We start from the raw sequence: 18,844 nt of genomic DNA on the forward strand, positions 1-18,844 counted from the left end.
GTTTCAATATACTATACTAAAGCCTTTGCTTACAACTTCATCTCGTTATATATAGTTACCTTTATGCATGAAACTTTAGTTACATCATCTCCAACATTCTCGACATGCTTGCTTGATTCTTTTTCTAACCCTAACCCCCCCCCCCCCTCCCTGCTCTAGCCGCACCCCCGCCACTCTTGTCCCTCGCCGCCGCCGCCATTGCCGTTGTGCAGCTCGGCCGACCGCTCACCCCAACCCTTGTCGCAGCCCCCGTTCCCTTGACGCCCCGACCTACCCGACCACAACCACCTGATTTGCGCTATCGGCGGTCAGATTTGGAGCGGATTCGGGCGGACTTGAGCTCGCCCGGCTGCGGGTGGCTGCACCATGTCATGGACTGGCCGGGCACCGGTCCAGAAGGTCCCAGCAATGCCGCAATGCCGCAATACCGCATGCAGGTACTGACTCCTCCTCTAGCCGCTCGGATCTACACCGTCGGCGGCTCGCCGGCAGATACACGAATGGCCAGAGGCCGGGCTCGGTGCTAGCCCAAAGGCTCGCTGGCACACCGTTGCCACTCATTAAGTGCGACGACTGCCCAAGGAAGGTCTTGCGCCGCGTGTCTACAACGCCGGAACATCTCGGATGGGTGTTCATCAAGTGCTCAAACGATGGGGTATGTGCTACTTTAGCATCGGTTGTGCTCTCGGATTTGACTAGTTGTGCTAACTTCAATTTTTATTGTGTAGAATGAATGCAACTTTTGGTATTGGGAAGAAGAATACATCAATATATTGATAGAGCGCAAATTAGTCCATGCACTTTTAGCTAGAATGGAGGCTAGAGATGAGACTAGATGCGAGGAAGCAACGTCTACTTCTTTAGACTCGAATAAGAAAGAAGCATGCAAGATCGAGCTTCTGCAGATAAACAATGAATGCATCGAGCAAGCACTAATGCAATTTACGGGAGCAATTATGAAAGTTGGTTATCTTCTAAAATGTCTTCTTGTGATTTTTGTTTTCTTTGGTCTTCCTATTCTAGTCAAAATTTGGTGATGTGCTTACATGTATCAAAAATCAATGATGAAAATAAAAGATATGTGTTTAAGAGAAAAAAAAGTATGCGGACAGGATGCGGCCGAAATGTGGTCGTGCGTTGGATGCACGGCCGGCGCATCCACAAATCCGGGCGGACACAACCCATTGCCACCCAAACGGACGAAAAGCGGATGAAACAAACGTCCGTTTGGGTCGCGCGGTGGAGTTGGCCTTAGCTGCGAATATTGGTTCGCATACCTTTACCCAACAATGCCACTGCAAATAAATGATGACCAACCAACCACCCGAATTTACCCCCCTTCCATTTTGTTACTGCTACAGATCTAACCCCTTAGGATTACATTATATGTTAACACAACTAATCATCCGCTCCTTCCAATTTGTTACTGCTACAAAAAGTTAATTCTATACACTAAACGTTTCTGAAAAATTATGGAATTTATTAATAATTTTTTATGTTAACGAAATAAATTTAATTCTATACACTAAACGTTTCTGACAAATTTAGCAAAGCACAACAAATAAATTTAATCTTTTATGTTAACGAAATATATTTATGTCTCCTTACCATGAAAATGTAATTAATAATCTTTTTCCTCATGTAATTACCTTCGTACCCAATTATACGATAGTTTAGCACGCCATTTTCACTATTTGCCTTTTGTAATAATTCGAAACAGTGACCGAAGGTTTATCATTGTCTGAAACGCACGCGAAAACACAAGCCTGGCTACACAGCTAATTTGTCCAACTGATCTGACAAAGGCAAATGGCGTGCAAACAGTTTGCGTGTCCCAGCAGCACAACATTTAAGCTGGCAGATGGAAAACGTGCCAGGATACTATTTCCAGATCCTGTGCTCTCCTGTCTGACTGCTCGTACAGCACTGTTTTGAATATGTATATGCCACTTTCCAACTCTGAACCCACACCGTATAGGCAGAAAACGCTACTTTACCTACACATCGCGAGGCACTTATTGACGAAGAGGATACCGGGGACATATGTCCCCATAGACCAAACGTTCGTGTCCGTGGCCAATATAAATTTATAGGAGAACCTACAAAGTCTCGGGTTGCGATCACGATCCAAACAGTTCACCATGCAATAAATGCACAGGCTATCTACCATGACGGCGACGGCGATGGCGACGGTGATGGCCATGAGCGAAAGCAGGTAATCGGCCGGCCGGCCGCACTTGGCCATGCACGCCTCGCGACGCCCCTGCCTACACGAGTTGCATTCAGCGAAGGAACAGGCGGTGGCGCATGCAATGCTGGCGGCGTCGCCGCAGTAGTCACAGCCGCCGCCGGTGCAGCTGGCTGTGCACCTGTCGAACTCGGCGTTCATACACTCGCCGCAGTGAGGACCCTCCATCAACTGGCAAACGGTGCAGATCAGGTTGATGGAGCCTGAGCACTCGGATATGCACGTATTATCCAAGTAACAGTCGGCCATGCATGGTGCCCCCGACGACGGCGACGGCGACGGCCCTGGCGCTGGCAGTGGCGGTGTCGGCTCGGGCCAGTTCGCCATTTCCGGAGCCGGTGATGGTGGTTCCGGCCCCGGCAACGGATAGCTGCCCGATGAAGGTATGGCCAGCATGGTAAGGACGGCACCGATGGCGGTCGCCTTGAGAGCGAGGCCGGCTGAAGCCATTAGGAAAGAAAGTACTTCCAACGATAAATAAATAAAATGGAGGAGATCGACTTAACCTGGTGTGAGTACCAAGTAGGAGAGGGCAGGGTTATTTATGGGCACGGCCCAAGATCATACGTATATCTATCACATGGTATCAGTATGTACTAGCTACAATGCCTCACATAGTTTCATGCACGTAACAAGTTGACATTCGTATATATACTACTCCCTCCGTTTGGAATTACTTGTCATAAAAATAAATGTATCTACAACTAAAATACATCTAGATACATTTATTTTTTGAACGAGTAATTCTGAACAGAGGGAGTACTATGTAGTGAAATTAATGCGTACAAGTAAGATTAATTCGTATAGTTTCATGCACATTACAAGTTGACATTCATATAGTTTCATGCACGTTACAAGTAAGATTAGTGCATCTAGTCGCATGTCGAGAACTGCGGTACTACAACGTATATCTTGACCGGGCACGGTTTTGACTTCCAGTTTGGCTTGGATCTCCGTGGACGAAACACTTAATAATCAGATTGGAACAAATCCTTGACGAGACTTCGCCTCACCTCGGACATGGGCCTACCATTTTACTTCCAAACATCCATGCTAATATGTAGAGTAAATTAGACGCAAAAATATATGTAGAGTAAATAAAAATGGGGGAGTAACAATCATAATTAGACTGAACTATAAATACATAGTGACTATTGGGTTAAAATGGACGACAGACTTACTACGGAATGCCTAAAATTTAAGGACCCTGATGAGTGTGACACGTGTGGCATGAAGCAATTCCGCTCTGGCATTTTTTCATGGCAAGTTTAGTTATCCGAGGATGGCAAGTTTAGTTGTGAAGCACGGTAACTTTCTGTTTGGATGGCAAGTTTCAGTTTTTTTAGGAGGTTTGTTTTTTATGGTAATTTTAGTTGTAAAAAAACGTCAGGGTGATGTTACTTCAAGCTACATGTGTGGCACTTATCATTTAGAAATTTGAACGGTGTTCATGCCCGTTGATTCTCCAAGAATGAGAACACCGCAATCACAACCCCTACTGAGATTCGAACCAAAACAATCCAGTCAACAGAAAGGAAGATGGAAAACTGACTTAAGCGGTGCCGAGGTATGCTCTGTAGAATGCATTAAGTTGCATGTTAAGATCTGCACAGTGCAGGTAACAAGTTGACATGCAAATATTGTTTTGAATGAATCAACTCTCATCTTTATTAGATGCCATCTGCTATTTATACAAGGGAAAGGACACCACTGGAAAAGGTATCTGTTCAGAGGAGGTGCCTGTTCGGCGGGAACCGACGCGGCAGTTTTACAACGGCCTGCGGTTAGTACAAGCAGGGATTAATCCCATAATTAACACATGGTTAATTAATTGTAACACTCCCCCTAATCAATGCTTGATCTTGTGAGCAGACGTCATCTTGATAAAGTCTCCTCCAAAAACCCTGTGGGAAAAAATGAGGATAGAGGTGTTTGATATGTTGCCAAAACTCCTTCAAACCCAGTAGGAAAAATAAGGAGAAAATGCCGCAACATATAATGATTATTGTCTGTGTAACTCAATATGAGAAAAACCCATAGAGTTTAGAGGACAATAAATATGTCTAATATACTTTCTTAAAAACCCCGGTGGGGAAAACAGAAAATATGACATATGGTCTTGTGTTGATATTACCTCATTAAAAACCTTTATGAGAACCTATAAAGTAAACTCATGAAGGGAAAAAGAGTATAATATGATGCTTTCAACAGGAACAATTCAGGAAGATACTCCCCCTGATTCTTGCATATTTCGAAGTCGTTATATACCAATTCCATGAACACATTTCTAGAACATAGAAGTTGGTAGAGACCTGGTGAACAAATCAGTCGCATGATTTGACTTGCAAGATATGCAATATAGCGATATTGCTTATTATGTAACCTGTTTGCATCCGGGCAACACAAGAAACATTATCCTTGAGATAATGGTTGGTGGATGTAGCCATGAGGTCTGTCTCGAAGACTCTTCATGAGAGGGCTACCACACCTAGTAGGAACACTAAGCTTGTCTACGATCTGATATAGTGGGATCTGATCGATGTATCCAATGATATCGGTGTTCACATTTCTGTGAAACTGAAAAACCAGGACAAGATGTTTGATGCCTTGGAGATATTGAAAGATATTCTTGAGTACCAACCAATTGTGTTTGGTGGATCCAATGACATTAAGGAACGTTGAGTCCCAATATTTCATTTCCATCATCTCTTGGTCTAAATAGATCTTTCTCTACGTCTAGAGAATGAACCACCATGAGAGTTATGGATGTATAAGACTTGTCCACAATGAATTTCTCCAATATATTTTGGATATAGACAACATAGTGTACCAAAATGTATGAGTGAAGGTGCTCAAGTTGTAGTAACGAGCGGTATCTTGGTTTTACCCAAATCCTTCATTTAAACTCCGTCGTTTAGATGATTACATGTATCGTCATTGCAGGAGTAATCACTGTGTATGACAGACAAACATGGATAACCATCATTGTAGGAGTAATCTTTGTGGAAAGGAACTCACTAAGTCGGTTGTACCAAATGTACCGACAACAATAAGTCATATGGTGACTTACTGATTTTTACACAATGTATGTTGCATTTTGTATTTCGATTCAAAATTGAGATTTCATTGGAAATCAATCATACATGTCTGAATCTAGTGAGCCACATGGATACATGCCAGGGTTGGTAGCTTCTTGTGGTAGTAAAACAATGTGGTGATTTTTGGAACACTAGACGAAATATGATGGCTGTATGCTATTCACTCCAAAAGAAAACATGGAACGCCATAGTCAGAGATTTGAAGCAAAGAAATCCAGTTGACAGAAATGAAGATGGAAGACTGACTTGGCGGTCCTGACGTATACTATGTACTCCCTCTGTAAACTAATATAAGAGCATTTAGATCACTAATGTAGTGATCTAAACGCTCTTATATTAATTTACAGAGGGAGTAGAATGCATTAAATTACATGTGTGAGATCTGCGCAGTGCAAATAACAAGTTGACATACAAATCAGCACTCACGTATCTTGACCGGGCAAGGGGCACGATTCCTCAGAAGATTGGTTGCTTAGTCTTGTCATAGTGGGAAGTAATTTAGGCTAGTGTCATGCATATGACCCTACTCTATGTTACTAATTTCATAGTGCAAAGTACTCCCTTCGTTCCTAAATATAAGTCTTTATAGAGATTCCACTACGGATGTATATAGATGTATTTTAAGTATAGATTCATTCAATTTGCTCCGTATGTAGTCCATCTAGTGGAACCACTAGAAAGACTTATATTTAGGAACGGAGGGAGTATCATAGAAGTAGTGCTACCTATCTTAGTCTTGTATAAAAAAACAATCATATTTAATGAGAAAGTAGAGAGCGACTATCTTTATCTACATATACTTACAATTTGGCTTTGAAAAGTATACCATTAGAAAATAGAACATTTGTAGTTTCTAATGATGTAATTTTTGTGATATAAAACTTGTATTACATTGGTTAAATCATGAACATAGGGATACACTTGAGCCTTCTAAGCCAGAAAGGAGGTAGTATCTAATGGTATTTAAGTACTATATGTTTAGATATAGCAGTCCCGGTGAAAAGGGCGTTTTGGATCTCGGCCTTCATGGAGGCCGGATTTTTGGATTTTGTACAAGTAAATAAGGATTTGAGGTGTATGTGTGTAAAATTTCAGGATGAAATACGTTGAAATGCGACCTGTATAAAAAAGACAAAATCATGGTCTAGGAGGATGAATAACATCATGTGTTAAAAAGCCCTAGATTTGTTTTTTTCGCAGCCCTCATTTCAACAAATTTTGTCATGAAAATTTACACACTTGTGCATTATGCCTTCATATATATATATCAGTTCAACATTTTTTGAACACATGTTCAACATTTTATTTTCAAATGAACATCTTTTAAATACATGGTCTACATTTTTCTCTATACATATTTTATGTTGTATTTATTTCTATACATTTTTATATACATGAGAAATATTTTTATTATACACATTAGTTTTTTTAAATGCTATATTAACATTGTTAAATGTAAAGTATTTTTTTTAAATATCATATCTGGAAATATAAATAAAGTAAAAGAAAACTTAAAAGTAAAAAACTTCGAATATGGCCTTCGGCCTATTGTCAGCAGCACGATGGCCCGATCCAATATAGAGCAAGCCTTCAGCGAGACTTCCTCTCCTCTCGCTGAATGCAAGATATAGGCAGCCACCTTTGTCTCGCTGCACGGACGCCTCGTGTCGCTCCTATTCGGCCGGACCAGTAGCTTTGTTTGTTATTTTCTTTTATTTCTCCTTCGTTCCTTCTTCATTGCTTCCCATTCATTCGTTTTCTTTTATTTTTTCACTTTTCTTTATATTTTAAAAATATTTTAAATACATATATTTCAAAACATATTTAAATTATAGAAAAGTTAAAATGTTCATCATGAATTTAATAATGTTAATGCAGTGTCAAAAATATTATTAAATATGTCTGTTCCGTAAGAAAATGTGTCTTGCGTTTAAAAAAATGTTCAAGCATTTTAGAAGAAATGTTGTAATGTTTTTAAAAACGATTATAAAGTGTAAATTAAATGTTTGCATAATGTAAGAAAATGTATCATACCATTCATAAAATGTTTATGAAATTCTTAAAAAAATGTTCACACAATTAGAAAATATGTTTGTGACATTATGAAAAAATGTTTAGATAATGTGCTCGTAATTTTTTTTAAAAATCATACCATTGAAAAATGTTCAACAAGTATTTGGAAACCTTTTAAGATGTATTCAAAAAAATCTTCATCATGTATTTGAAAAATATTAAACATGCATAAAAAAATTACATGTGTATATGAAAATTTTAAAACGCATGTAAAAAAGTAGACATGTATTGAAAAATAAAGAAAAAATGAAAAGAAGTGGAAAAACAAACAAATGAAAAGACAGAGAAAAGGGATAAAAGTAGAAAGAAAAAAATGATAGAGAAACCAATGAAAACCGTAAAGAAAAAACACAAGCAAAGGAAAAAAACCGCATGGAACCTGACCAAACAGGTCAAGACCGATGTAAGGTTCCATGTTATTGGGCCAGCCCACCCTACGGCTCACTTGAGGTGAGGAGCTAGTGAGGCATAGCCCTAGCGAGTGAATCATGCGCGGGTATGGGATCTCTCTCACACTGGCTTCACTGGGCTAAATCATGGTCCTTTTGCCGTAGGCCACTGATTGTTCGTGTGTTCCCGTGGGGCGGGCTTCTCTCCTATGAATAGTGCTTCCACTAGCTTTGTTGCCATCAATTTTTTCAAAAAGGAGAATTACCCTGGGCCTCTGCATCAAGTGATGCACACAGCCATAACTTTGTTCCCACCTTTGCTACGAAATTTGAATTTGAAAGTGATGGCTTTTGTATTCATGCAATTAGGGGTTCATTTTCCGAAGTATGCTCGATGAGGAAGTTACCATCTCGTGTCCTGAAGAACAGAGCAGCTAAAACCTTGTCCAAACAGGCAGATAGAAAGCCAAACCGTGTCCTGAAAGTACTAAACCTGCTATAACTTTGGCAGCCGTGTCTTTCTTCCCCAGCGCACTCAACCTCAGCCTCAGTTATCTATTTGTACTACCATGCCGAAGAACTAGCGCGGGAATGGTAAGGAAGATATATTCAGAACGGTAGAGGGCACTGTCCACTGAGTCCAGCACCAGGAGCACGCTGGTCAAAGTTGAGGATTCAGATAGATGGGTAAATGACCGTGGAGAACAATTCCTCCCATTCAGGTCGTTTTCACAGTTAGGAATCCAACTGTTGAATCATAAGACACTCGATGCGACCTGCTCCGACGAGTGACGTCGACGATACCTCTAAAGTGTATTTACCTGCTTCAGGATATGATTTAGTACTACTATTTTGCTTGTGTAACTAAGAGAAGTTCTGTTCTGCCTCTACATATACTGGGATGCTGTTATTATCTACTAACTTGCCATTCAGAAGGGCTTGGTAAAAACCGGATCAGACTTAATTAGAACATCCTGGTTTTATATTTGAGAGAATGACATCTCACTGTCCATAATAGTAGGCCACATAGTGCAAAAGTGTGTTTCCCTACTTGTGGTGATCTGGAATTGTTACTTCTGCTCGCGCCACTGGAATCAAGTGTATCTCTTTTTGCCTTCTTTGTTAGGAAAAGGTAACAAAAGGATTGTTTTTTTTAAGTTGCAATTGGATTATCTGTTGGCACTTATTGCAAAATGGCCGGTGCGAGGGAGGGCCCTGTGTTTGATGACCACTGAAGAGATGCCAACCAGGTGCGCGTTTTCCGTGGATTGGACAGCAGTATCTACTGAGACCAGATTGGAACTAGATTAGAGTAGCTGGAGGGGGACTCCTAAAGAATATATCAATCTGAGTCATCATATATCAAACATAGAAGCTGTCATCCCATGTCCTGAACTTGATTTATGTACAACCATGCTGGGAACGGAACCAAGTTAAGCTAAAAATAGAGCCAAGCTAAACTGGATAATGCAGTCCACTTGGCATCTAAAAACAGAGCCAAGTTAAGCTAAAACCAGCTCTGAACAGGCAGATATATATCAGGAAGCTAAGGAGAAGAAGGCTGGGAAGAACAACAAATGGATTCTCTGTTGGCTATTTTTTTCTAGGTGACTAACTTGGCAGGAGCCCTGCGTAGTTATGGTTGTATGTACTACAAACCACAACAAATGGTAATTATCTCCACCAACTGACACAAAACAGCAGCCCAACGTCAACCTGAATGAATTAGGGACACAATGAGCTGAGGGCCCTCCATCATTCGGTTGGTTGGTTTTGGCCTTTCCTTGGCACCCAATTAATCTCCTCTCCTCGTGAAACGGCCACAAAGATGTCGAGATCTAGCGTGGCCGGTGATCTCTCTTAGCCGCACATGGTTACGGGGGCAGTTGGGAGATGGCATGCCTGATCCGGATGACGCGAAAAACGACGGCAGAAACAGTACAGGAGCATGGAGAGGAAGAAGAAAGAAGGCGAGCTGCCAGATGAATCTGGAGTGACCACCAGGCGAATGCAGACAAAGACGCATCGCACGAAAGGTGCATTTCATCATCGAATGGTTAAACCGAACATTAACTGACTGTTAAAAGTGCAACTATCCTTGGATGGTTTTGGTAATTCCTAACAACATATAGCTCATTGAGCTAATGCTATTCCAAGATAAATATTTCAGGAAAGCTTAATGTTTGGCATGGCATGGATTAGAAAGTGGACCCTTCAAAATGCTAAGTACAAAGGATTGGCTCAAGCTCAAAGCACAAGACTCTACATTTTCTATTTTAGTGATCCAAGATCACATTGAGTCTATAGGAAAAGCCAATACTATTAAGAAGGGATAAGTTGTTGCTTAATGAGGATCTTGCTCAAAATGCTTAGTGATATGCTCCAAAACCCTCCACTACTTTCTCATATCCACATATGTCCTAAACCAAAAAGTCCAACTCGGCCCCACCGAATCTTTCCATCCGGAGCCACCGAGTTCAATTGACATAGCCACTGCCAGAAACCCTAATCAATTCGGTCTCACCGATAGGGATCTCGGTCTCACCGAGATGAGATTGCAAACTCACTGTTTCCCTTCGTAACGTTTCGGTCAAGCCGAGATGAGCGATCGGTCCCACCGAGATTGCAATGCAAACTCTCTGTTTCCTTTTCGTAACGTTTCGGTCCAACCGAGATGAGCGAATCGGTCCCACCGAGTTTGCCTGACCAACTCTCTGTTTGGCTATTACCAAAATCGGTCTCACCGAGTTTGTGTAATCGGTCTCACCGAGATTACGTTATGCCCTAACCCTAATTACATCGGTCCCACCGAGTTGACATGTCGGTCCCACTAAGCATTTTCCGTGGATTGGACAGCCGTATCTCCTGAGACCAGATTAGAACTGGATTAGAGTAGCTGTAGGGAGACTCCTGAAAAATATTTCAAACCTGAGTCAGCATATATCAAACATAGAAGCTGGCATCCCGTGTCCTCAACTTGATTTATGTACGACCACGCTGGGATAATGCCATCCACTTGGCATCTAAAAATAGGAAGTTAAGGAGAATAAGGCTGGGAAGAAGAAGAAATTCCATTCGGGTGATTTTCACATCACGTAGGAATCCGACTTACTTGAGACTGTAATTATCTATCCCCACCAACTAACACAAAAAAAGTAGGGGGGAATGTGTCAACCTGAATTAATATAAGAACACAATGGGCTGAATCAGCTTGGCGTCATCCACTGCTCGGTTGCTTGACTTGACCCCAAATCCTTGGCCTCTCCCGTGGCACGCAATCTTCTCCAAAGACGGCCGGCCACAAAGACTCAGCGTGGCCGGTGATCTTTCCCTTCTTAGCCACGCAAAGGGTAATTTTTGTGCACTTTGCTAAAGCTCCGGCGATTATTTCTATTTTCAACGCACTCAACCTCGACCTCGAGCAACGGTGATGTGAGGTGCCACGCGGAAGAACTGTTTTTCTCGCTGTACATAATTAGTAGGCCACACACATACATCAGCCATCACATATGCTTGAGCCGTACACTCAACTGCACATGTAACTTGGGCTGATGAGGAAAGGGTTCTGTAATCTGCAGTACATAATTAGTATATGTCTAGACATCAAAAGCCGTCGCTGTCTGGTCTGCCTACGGTGTGAAGGCATGTTCAGCCAGGACACTCTGGAAGGACTCTGGTCAACTGTTGGGAGTGATGAGTTGAGACAGGCAGTGAATAAACAACTAGTACTAATAATTCGAGATCTGAGACATATACTACTAGATAGATAGATCAACCTGAGAAAGTTACCATCTCATGTCCTGCAAAACAGAGCCAAGTTATCCTAAAACCAGCTCAAAATAGGCAAACAATGGACTGTTTTCTCCAGGTGAGTGGGCAGGGCAGGAGTAGTACCTGATTATCGTCACATGGCAGACGCAAACGGTAGTTATCTCCAACACCTGACACGAAACAGCAGTACAACGTTTTGTTCCTCTCAAAATTAATAATGAATTAGGGACACACCACAATGAGCTGAATCAATCCAATCAGCTCGTCACTCAGTTGGTTGTACCTGGACCCCAAGAGTCTTTGGCCTTTTCCTTGGCAGGCACCCAACCAATCTCCCCAACAGACGGCCACAAAGACTTTGCTCAAGACGTCCGGACCTAGCGTGGACGGTGATCTTTCTTAGCCACACAAACACACACACATGGGGAGTTCACTGGAGCCAGTTGGGAGGTGGAACACCTGATCCGGACACGAGGACGACGCGAAAACGACGGCGGAGCGCCGAGAGGAGGAAGAAAGAAGACGAGCTACATGCTGAGGATTCAGATAGATAGATAGATACTCCCTCCGTTCCAAAATAGATGATCCAACTCTGTACTAAAGTTAGTATAAAGTTGGGTCATCTAATTTGAAACGGAAGGAGTAGATAGATAGATAGATAGGCAGAAGTGACCCGTGAGGAACAAGTTCCATTCAGCTCATTTTCACCTTAAATCGGCACCTCCTGAGAAGACTGTCATGATAAATAACTGAACATAAACTTGACTGTACCTCAAAAGAAAGAAGAACATAAACTTGATTGTGCACAGACAGGGCACGGTCCAGAACTAGGAGCAGGGTGTTCAGTGTCCTGAAAAATAGAGAAAAGAGCCAAGTTATAGATCAACCCGAGCAAGTTCCAATCTCATGTCCTGAAAACAGAGCCAAGTTTAGCTAAAACCCAGCTCCAAAAAAAGGTAGATATATCAAAATTTAAGGACAAAACTCTCCCCGTGTGCTACTTTCTCTAGGTGACTGGGCAGGAGCCCTGCCTAATTATGGGCGTACAAAGCTACAAATGGTAATTATCTCCACCAACTGACACGAAATAGTAGCCCTGCAACGTCTTGTCCCTGTCAACCTGAATGAACTAGGGACACGCCACAATGAGCTGAATGAATCAACCTGGCATGCTCCATCACTCGGTTGGTTGACCCTGGACCCCAATTATTCGGCCTTTTCTTGGCACCCAACCAATCTTCTCATTCTCATGAGACGGCCACAGAGATTTGCTCGACGTCGAGATCGACGTAGGATGTCGAGATCTGGCGTGGCCGGTGCCACACATGGTTAGGGGGCGCTCGCTGGAGCCAGTTGGGAGATGGTACACCTGATCCGGACACGGAAACGACGGCGGAGACAAGAGCGAGAGGAAGAAGAAGGAAGACCACCAGGCAGGGATGCATGCCAAGGAAGGTTTTTCATCCTCGAACGGTTAAAACTGAGTGTGCACGGACAGTACACGGTCCATATTCAGGAGCACACTGGTCAATGCAGAGGGTTCATCCAAGGTCATTTTCACAGTTCAGACAAGCAAAAGTGACTTGATCGATGTAACTTGCCACACTCACAATCTCCGACGGGTGACGGTAATACACAAGTGTATCCTTTTTTTTTACTTTGTTACCAGAAAAGGGCCATGATGGGATTATTTGTTGGCATCTGTTCAATTCAAAATGGCCGGTGTGAGGGACCTGCGTTTTAATGACCGCTGCTGAAGATATGACCATTTCAAAAGAAGAGGAAAAACACCGAAGAGATGACACTGCTGTCAGTTGACCCTAGGCCCCAAGTCTTCGGCCTTTTCTTGGCACCCAGCCAATCTTCTCATTCTCATGAGACGGCCACGGAGATTTGCTCGACGTCGAAATCGACACGGGATGTCGAGATCTAGGCCTGGGCGGCGATCTTTGTTAGCCACACACACACTTGGTTTGGCTAGGAGGCGTTCACTGTGGCCGATAATGTCACATGGTGCACCTGATCCGGGCACGGGGACGACGCGATCGAAAACGACGAGCGGAGACAACAAGGAGCGAGAGGAAGAAGAAAGCAGACGAGCCGAGCTGCTGGATGAATCTGGACCACCAGGAAGATCGCAAGCAAAGATAAGTTCATCCCAAGAAAGGTGCATTTCATTTCATCCTCAAAATGGCGAAATCGACACCTGAAAACAAGGCCGGCATGATAAGCAACTGAAAATGAACTGACTGTACACAGACAGGGCACAGTCCAGAACCAGCTGGAGCAGCACGCTGGTCAATGCTGAGGATTCAGATAGATGGATGGATGGATAGATAGATAGGCAAAAGTGACTGCAAAGAACAAATTCCATCCAAGTCATTTTCACATGACGAATCGAGCCATCGAATCGCAAGGCGCTCGATGTGGCACGTCGCGCTCGTACTTCAGGGTCCGACTTTCCTCGAATGAATCTCCGTACTTCAAGATTTACTTTTCATTTTTGCCTCTGCCACTAAGAGAAGTTCTTTTCTTCCTCTATAAACACTGGGATAATGTTGTCTACTTAATTACCTGCCATTTAAAAGCAGATCGATCCAGATCAGATAGGCTGTGTTGATGGTAAGTTGAGGACAAAGGGGATAAGGGGAAGACTTGGAGGCCACTGGTTTTTATGAGAGGAGAATGACATCTTACTGTCCACATTTATAATCGTAGGCCACATACATCAGTCATCAGCTATGATCTCATAGATCTTGCTTCTCTCAACTTGAATTTGGAAAACCACTAAAAAGACCTTGAATTAGGAACACAAGAAGCTGAATCAGCTTGACATCCTCATGATAGTAGTATATACATCAGCCATTACCCATGATCTCACAGATCTTGCATGCTTTCTCTCAGCTTGAACTAGGAACACAAGAAGCTGAATCAGCTTGACATCCTCACTGCCCATATAATACCAGGCTATGCACATCAGCAGTTAGCTATGATCTCACACATCTTGCCTCCTTCCACTTGTATTAGGCGCAAAGCTGAATCAGATTGGCATCCTCCAACACTCATCACCATTACTTAACTGTTGACCCTGAGCCCCAAGTCCTTGCCATTTTTCTTGGCACCCAATCTTCCGGTGTCGACACTTGAGAAGTTGAGATCAACACTACTCAGAAAATCTGTCCCGCAAAGATTTCTTTGACACGAGATGTCGAAATCGGTTGCGTGGTCGGTGCTCTTAGTCACATAAGACCGGTGCTGATTGGGCGAGGGAGGGGCCACGAAAGGGATAGCTACCTAATCATGTGTGTTAATTATCATGTCAGTGTCTGGTTTGAACCTGTCAAGATTCTTCACACACTTGTAGCACCCAGTGGCAGATCAGCATTGAACATAGCAAACTTCTTAACCAAGTGTGTTTGCACATGGCCTGGATGGAGCTAACTAATCATGTACTAATTAGGAACCGTATATTACGGTGTTGTTCTATACTGTCTCATACAAGAGGATAAAATATGCTGTTAGATGCAGGTCCATGAACATGCTCCTAGATTCAGAGGGATGTCTGCATTATTGCCAGTAATATTTTGCAATTTCAAGGAAGCTACAGGCGGTTTTTATTATGATCCCAAGAGCATAAAATCTCTGTCTGAATTCAGCCCCATGTGACGCGTCTAGTTAACAACCACAGGAGCCACAACTACCGCTAAACTAAACAAATAATAAAGCCTCAAAATCAAGCAACATGTGGTGGATGATGATCATTACGGTCAGGAGAGGAGACTTTGGAGTCGACGCCGGTGCTGCAACGAACAGCAACGTCGACGACCCGCCTGATGACGCAGCTGTGCCAAGTCATCGAGGTGAGGTCAGGACAAGCCAGTTGTGATCATGCAGCTGTTCACAACTGGAACTGGTATAACCTTAAGCACAATTATCACACATAACAACTGATCAACAAGACAATCCTGAGTTGAACACTATAATTTAGTTCAGTTGGAGTATGCAGTGAACCTTTTGCTTGCCACCTGTGAAGGATAGGGACAGGATATCTTCAGGCCTAAGTCAGATCTCTTTCTGACCTAATACATGTGTTAATCTATAACTAGTTTTTTCATTGATGGGAAATACCAGGAGTTCCTAGTGCATATGTACAGGTAAAAAATAATGTGGTTAACATATGTAAAGGTAAAAAGAAAGGAAGGAGGAAGAAAATAAAGGCAGATCATAAAATCTGAGATGAAAGCTCATCAACAGTTAGTTCAGTTGGGGCATGCAGTGAACAGAGACAGGAGGATTATCTTTAGGCCTAGTCTCTTTCTCCCTCTACACATTTTGTACATTTCCCGCGCATATATTTATAATTTGTTCTTAAATTTGTATACCGGGCGGGGCCTCCTCTACAGCTCTTTTTTCTAGAAAAAACAGAGACGGCGAGAGCAGGCGGTCCGCGTATATATAAGTAAGCACTTTGGAGGGAGCTAACCAACCACCCACCCTCATTAACAAAGCACCCAACCATCCAACCTTGAGAAGGTGAGAGCTCAGCTGGGAGAAGAGAAGAGAAGAGAGGAGAAGAGCAGGAAAGGGAGATCATCATCAGGCTCTGAAGAAACGGAGAAAAAGTAAGCATCTCTTCCAATCAATCCTCCTGTTCATGATTCTTCCTCCTTCCCCCCTTTTCTCCTCTTCATCGCAACGGAGCTCTGCGCTTCGATTCCGCTCCGCGCCTTTGTCGATCTTCCAAACAAAAAAATCCTCCTCGTAAATTATTACTGCTACTTCTTTTGCTTGTTCTAAAGAAAGAGACAGAGAATTCTTTTTCTTTCCTTTTTTGGAAGCAGAATTGTCATGCTCCATCAAGGAGGTTGGAATGAACCTGCTTCTTAATCAGAAACTATCTTTGATCCCAACTAACACTGGAGGTTGTTGTAGGTAACTAACCGGTGGTTGCTGCCTGACGCCGGCGGCCATGGCCACCGTCGGGCCGCCTGGCGCCTTCCGGAGGATCACCGTGCACTACAGCAGCACCGCCGGCGACGATGCGAACCACGATGACTTCCTCGAGTATGTGATCGGTGATGTCCTTCAACACCAGGTACGCTTCATATTAGCATCTGCACTTTTCAAGGAAAATTCTTTGGTCAACTGAAACCTTTTTTTTTCAAAAGTAACAGTTCAGATTTGTTTTCTTAGGAGGGCCTGCACCAATCCTTCGGCACAGGGGCCCCTGGTGCATCTTGGAGCATGCATTGCTGTCATGGAGAGAGCAGCAGAGGCACAGCAGCAGAAACCTCAGGAACTTCAGATGAACAGATCGCGGCCGACCTCAAATACGCCAGGATGCTGCAGGAGATGGAGGATCTGGATGTGAACACGCCTCCCAACAACGACGAACAAGACGGTACGCGATGCTTTTGATTCAGTTCAGCCAAGGCACATGATGTTTGCTGATCATCATCTGATATATTGGTGTCTTGTGTGGCTTAAATTCAGATATAAGCTGTGTGCCTTCCCCATCCGACACCGATGACGATGATGATCGCGGCGACGAAGAGGAGGTGATTTATTACACGAACCGATATTTGTAGTTGCTTGCTTGTTAAGCTAGTTATCTGCAGCTTGCATCAAACTAAAAATTCTGAGGCCGGTTTGCAGGCTGCTAGGCAGGATGATGATGACAACGACGACACCGACGACGATGTTGATCCGGACAACATGACATATGAGGTTTGTCTTCAATGAATGTCCCACAGTTTCTTTTTCTGTTACCTGTAAAGGCCCCGTTTGGAACGCGAGATTTCTTTGTCAATAAATAGCACGCCGCGGTTGGTTGTTTTGTCAGAAATTTTGATTGCTGATTATTCCAGTCCCTTTTTTCTGCAAAATAATCCAGGAAAGGCAGGAACTGGTGGAATCAGTGGGGAATGAGAGCAGAGGTTTATCTGATGAGCTCCTGTCATACTTGGTGCCATGGAAGTACAGGTCAGGATCAGGGTTCTTCTCAAGGAAGACAAACCATGATGAGTGAGTCCACAACCTTCTCGATCAAATATGAAATCCTTACTGATGATAATTAATCACTAGTGTATTGCTGGAAATTAGTTAAATCTTTTGGCAGTAAATCTCTCTTTGTCACTGATGAATCTCTCTGTTATTTCAACCAATGGATGCAGCACTTGTACTGTGTGCCTGTCAGCTTTCAGAAACCGGGAGAACATCATAACCTTGCCCTGCAAACATAATTACCATGCAAGTTGCATTAGCAGTTGGCTCAAGATCAACAGGGTGAGAGTTAAAAATTGCTTCTTTTTTCACCTTTTGCCGAAGGTTAGAGAAAAGTCATGGCTTTGTGCAAAAGTGCAGTTGCTGATATGTGCTCAACTGTTTGTGAAACAGACCTGCCCAGTTTGCAAGTATGAAGTGTTTGGGCCCTCCTAGCATGTCATCAGCAGCCAATTGAAGCTCGCAAGGCGGTGACACGTCTTCGCGCCGCTCGCTTGCCACGTCGACTCATTCAGTACAAAAAAAGAAGGAAAAAAAAGCAGATATTTAGTTGGATTTCACTGTCAAAAAGAAGGAAAAGGAAGAAAAAAAACATAGTTTTAGTTTAAGTTCAAAAGCAGATATTTAGTTGGATTTCACTGTCAAAGGTAAAGAAAAGGAAAAAAAACAGATTTTTAGTTTAAGTTCACTGTCCCAAAGGGTGTCTACCCCACTGTAATTTTTGGCATGTGCAAGTGTCCTGATGGTTCAGAAGCTTATATATATACATCAACCTTTTCCTGTCCTTGTCATGTTTGTACCTGCTATTGGGTGCTGTGATGGTACACCTCTCTTGGATATGATACTACTTATGATGACAGGCAACTCAAGTCAAACATGATCATAACAAAGATATCTGAATGTTTCATCAGTCTAAGATAAGCAGAGACTGTTCCAGCAGCACAAATAACAACCACAGCATGTCATTGTAGGTTAAGTTAATAATATGGTGTTGAACTGCTATCCAAGCCAACTCACTCTCTCAGGTAACCGGAGATTTCATCGATATACGATCACCAGAATGTTCCAGACAGCGAAAAAAGATATGGGAAAGAAAAAGAATAACTTGTGATAATCTCATGGCGATTTCCCATCAATCATAACTCTCGGAGTAGTCAAACTTAGGTTGGCGCTAATGTGGTTTGTCACATGTTCCAGGCACTAACGGCCCGCTCTCTGAGACTTCATGGGTGATGAGATGGTCGAGATCGTCCATGCCGTGC

General features: G+C 42.9%; 1 protein-coding gene and 1 long non-coding RNA gene across 3 annotated transcripts; one reads left to right on the plus strand and one right to left on the minus strand.

Moving 5' to 3' along the window:
• Positions 1-10,586: 10,586 nt before the first annotated feature.
• LOC123164978 (uncharacterized) lies at positions 10,587-18,132 on the minus strand. 2 transcript variants are annotated; one of them, XR_006482729.1, is made up of 3 exons: positions 17,895-18,132; positions 16,521-17,809; positions 10,587-12,429 (listed from the first exon to the last, which is right to left on the minus strand). It is a non-coding gene; the product is annotated as an uncharacterized lncRNA (long non-coding RNA). The 2 variants fall into 2 exon arrangements; XR_006482730.1 differs by lacking the exon at positions 10,587-12,429 and adding an exon at positions 13,588-16,316.
• LOC123164977 (E3 ubiquitin-protein ligase BIG BROTHER) lies at positions 16,072-18,368 on the plus strand. Its single transcript, XM_044582603.1, has 8 exons — positions 16,072-16,201; positions 16,512-16,674; positions 16,773-16,980; positions 17,073-17,137; positions 17,235-17,306; positions 17,473-17,603; positions 17,753-17,864; positions 17,976-18,368. Exons 2-8 carry the CDS (start codon positions 16,549-16,551, stop codon positions 18,015-18,017), a joined length of 756 nt encoding a protein of 251 aa, XP_044438538.1. The 5' UTR covers positions 16,072-16,201; positions 16,512-16,548; the 3' UTR covers positions 18,018-18,368.
• The last annotated feature ends 476 nt before the right edge of the window (positions 18,369-18,844 follow it).

This window comes from Triticum aestivum, chromosome 7D (genome assembly GCF_018294505.1).
Source record: "Triticum aestivum cultivar Chinese Spring chromosome 7D, IWGSC CS RefSeq v2.1, whole genome shotgun sequence".
Taxonomy (NCBI): domain Eukaryota; kingdom Viridiplantae; phylum Streptophyta; class Magnoliopsida; order Poales; family Poaceae; genus Triticum; species Triticum aestivum.

Excerpts from the sequence above, each read along its gene's own strand:
- LOC123164977 (XM_044582603.1), top strand. The coding sequence starts at position 16,549 with ATGGCCACCGTCGGGCCGCCTGGCGCCTTCCGGAGGATCACCGTGCAC. Across the intron at positions 16,981-17,072 it reads CAACAACGACGAACAAGACG|ATATAAGCTGTGTGCCTTCC; the intron begins GTACGCGATGCT and ends GCTTAAATTCAG. Across the intron at positions 17,865-17,975 it reads GTTGGCTCAAGATCAACAGG|ACCTGCCCAGTTTGCAAGTA; the intron begins GTGAGAGTTAAA and ends TTTGTGAAACAG.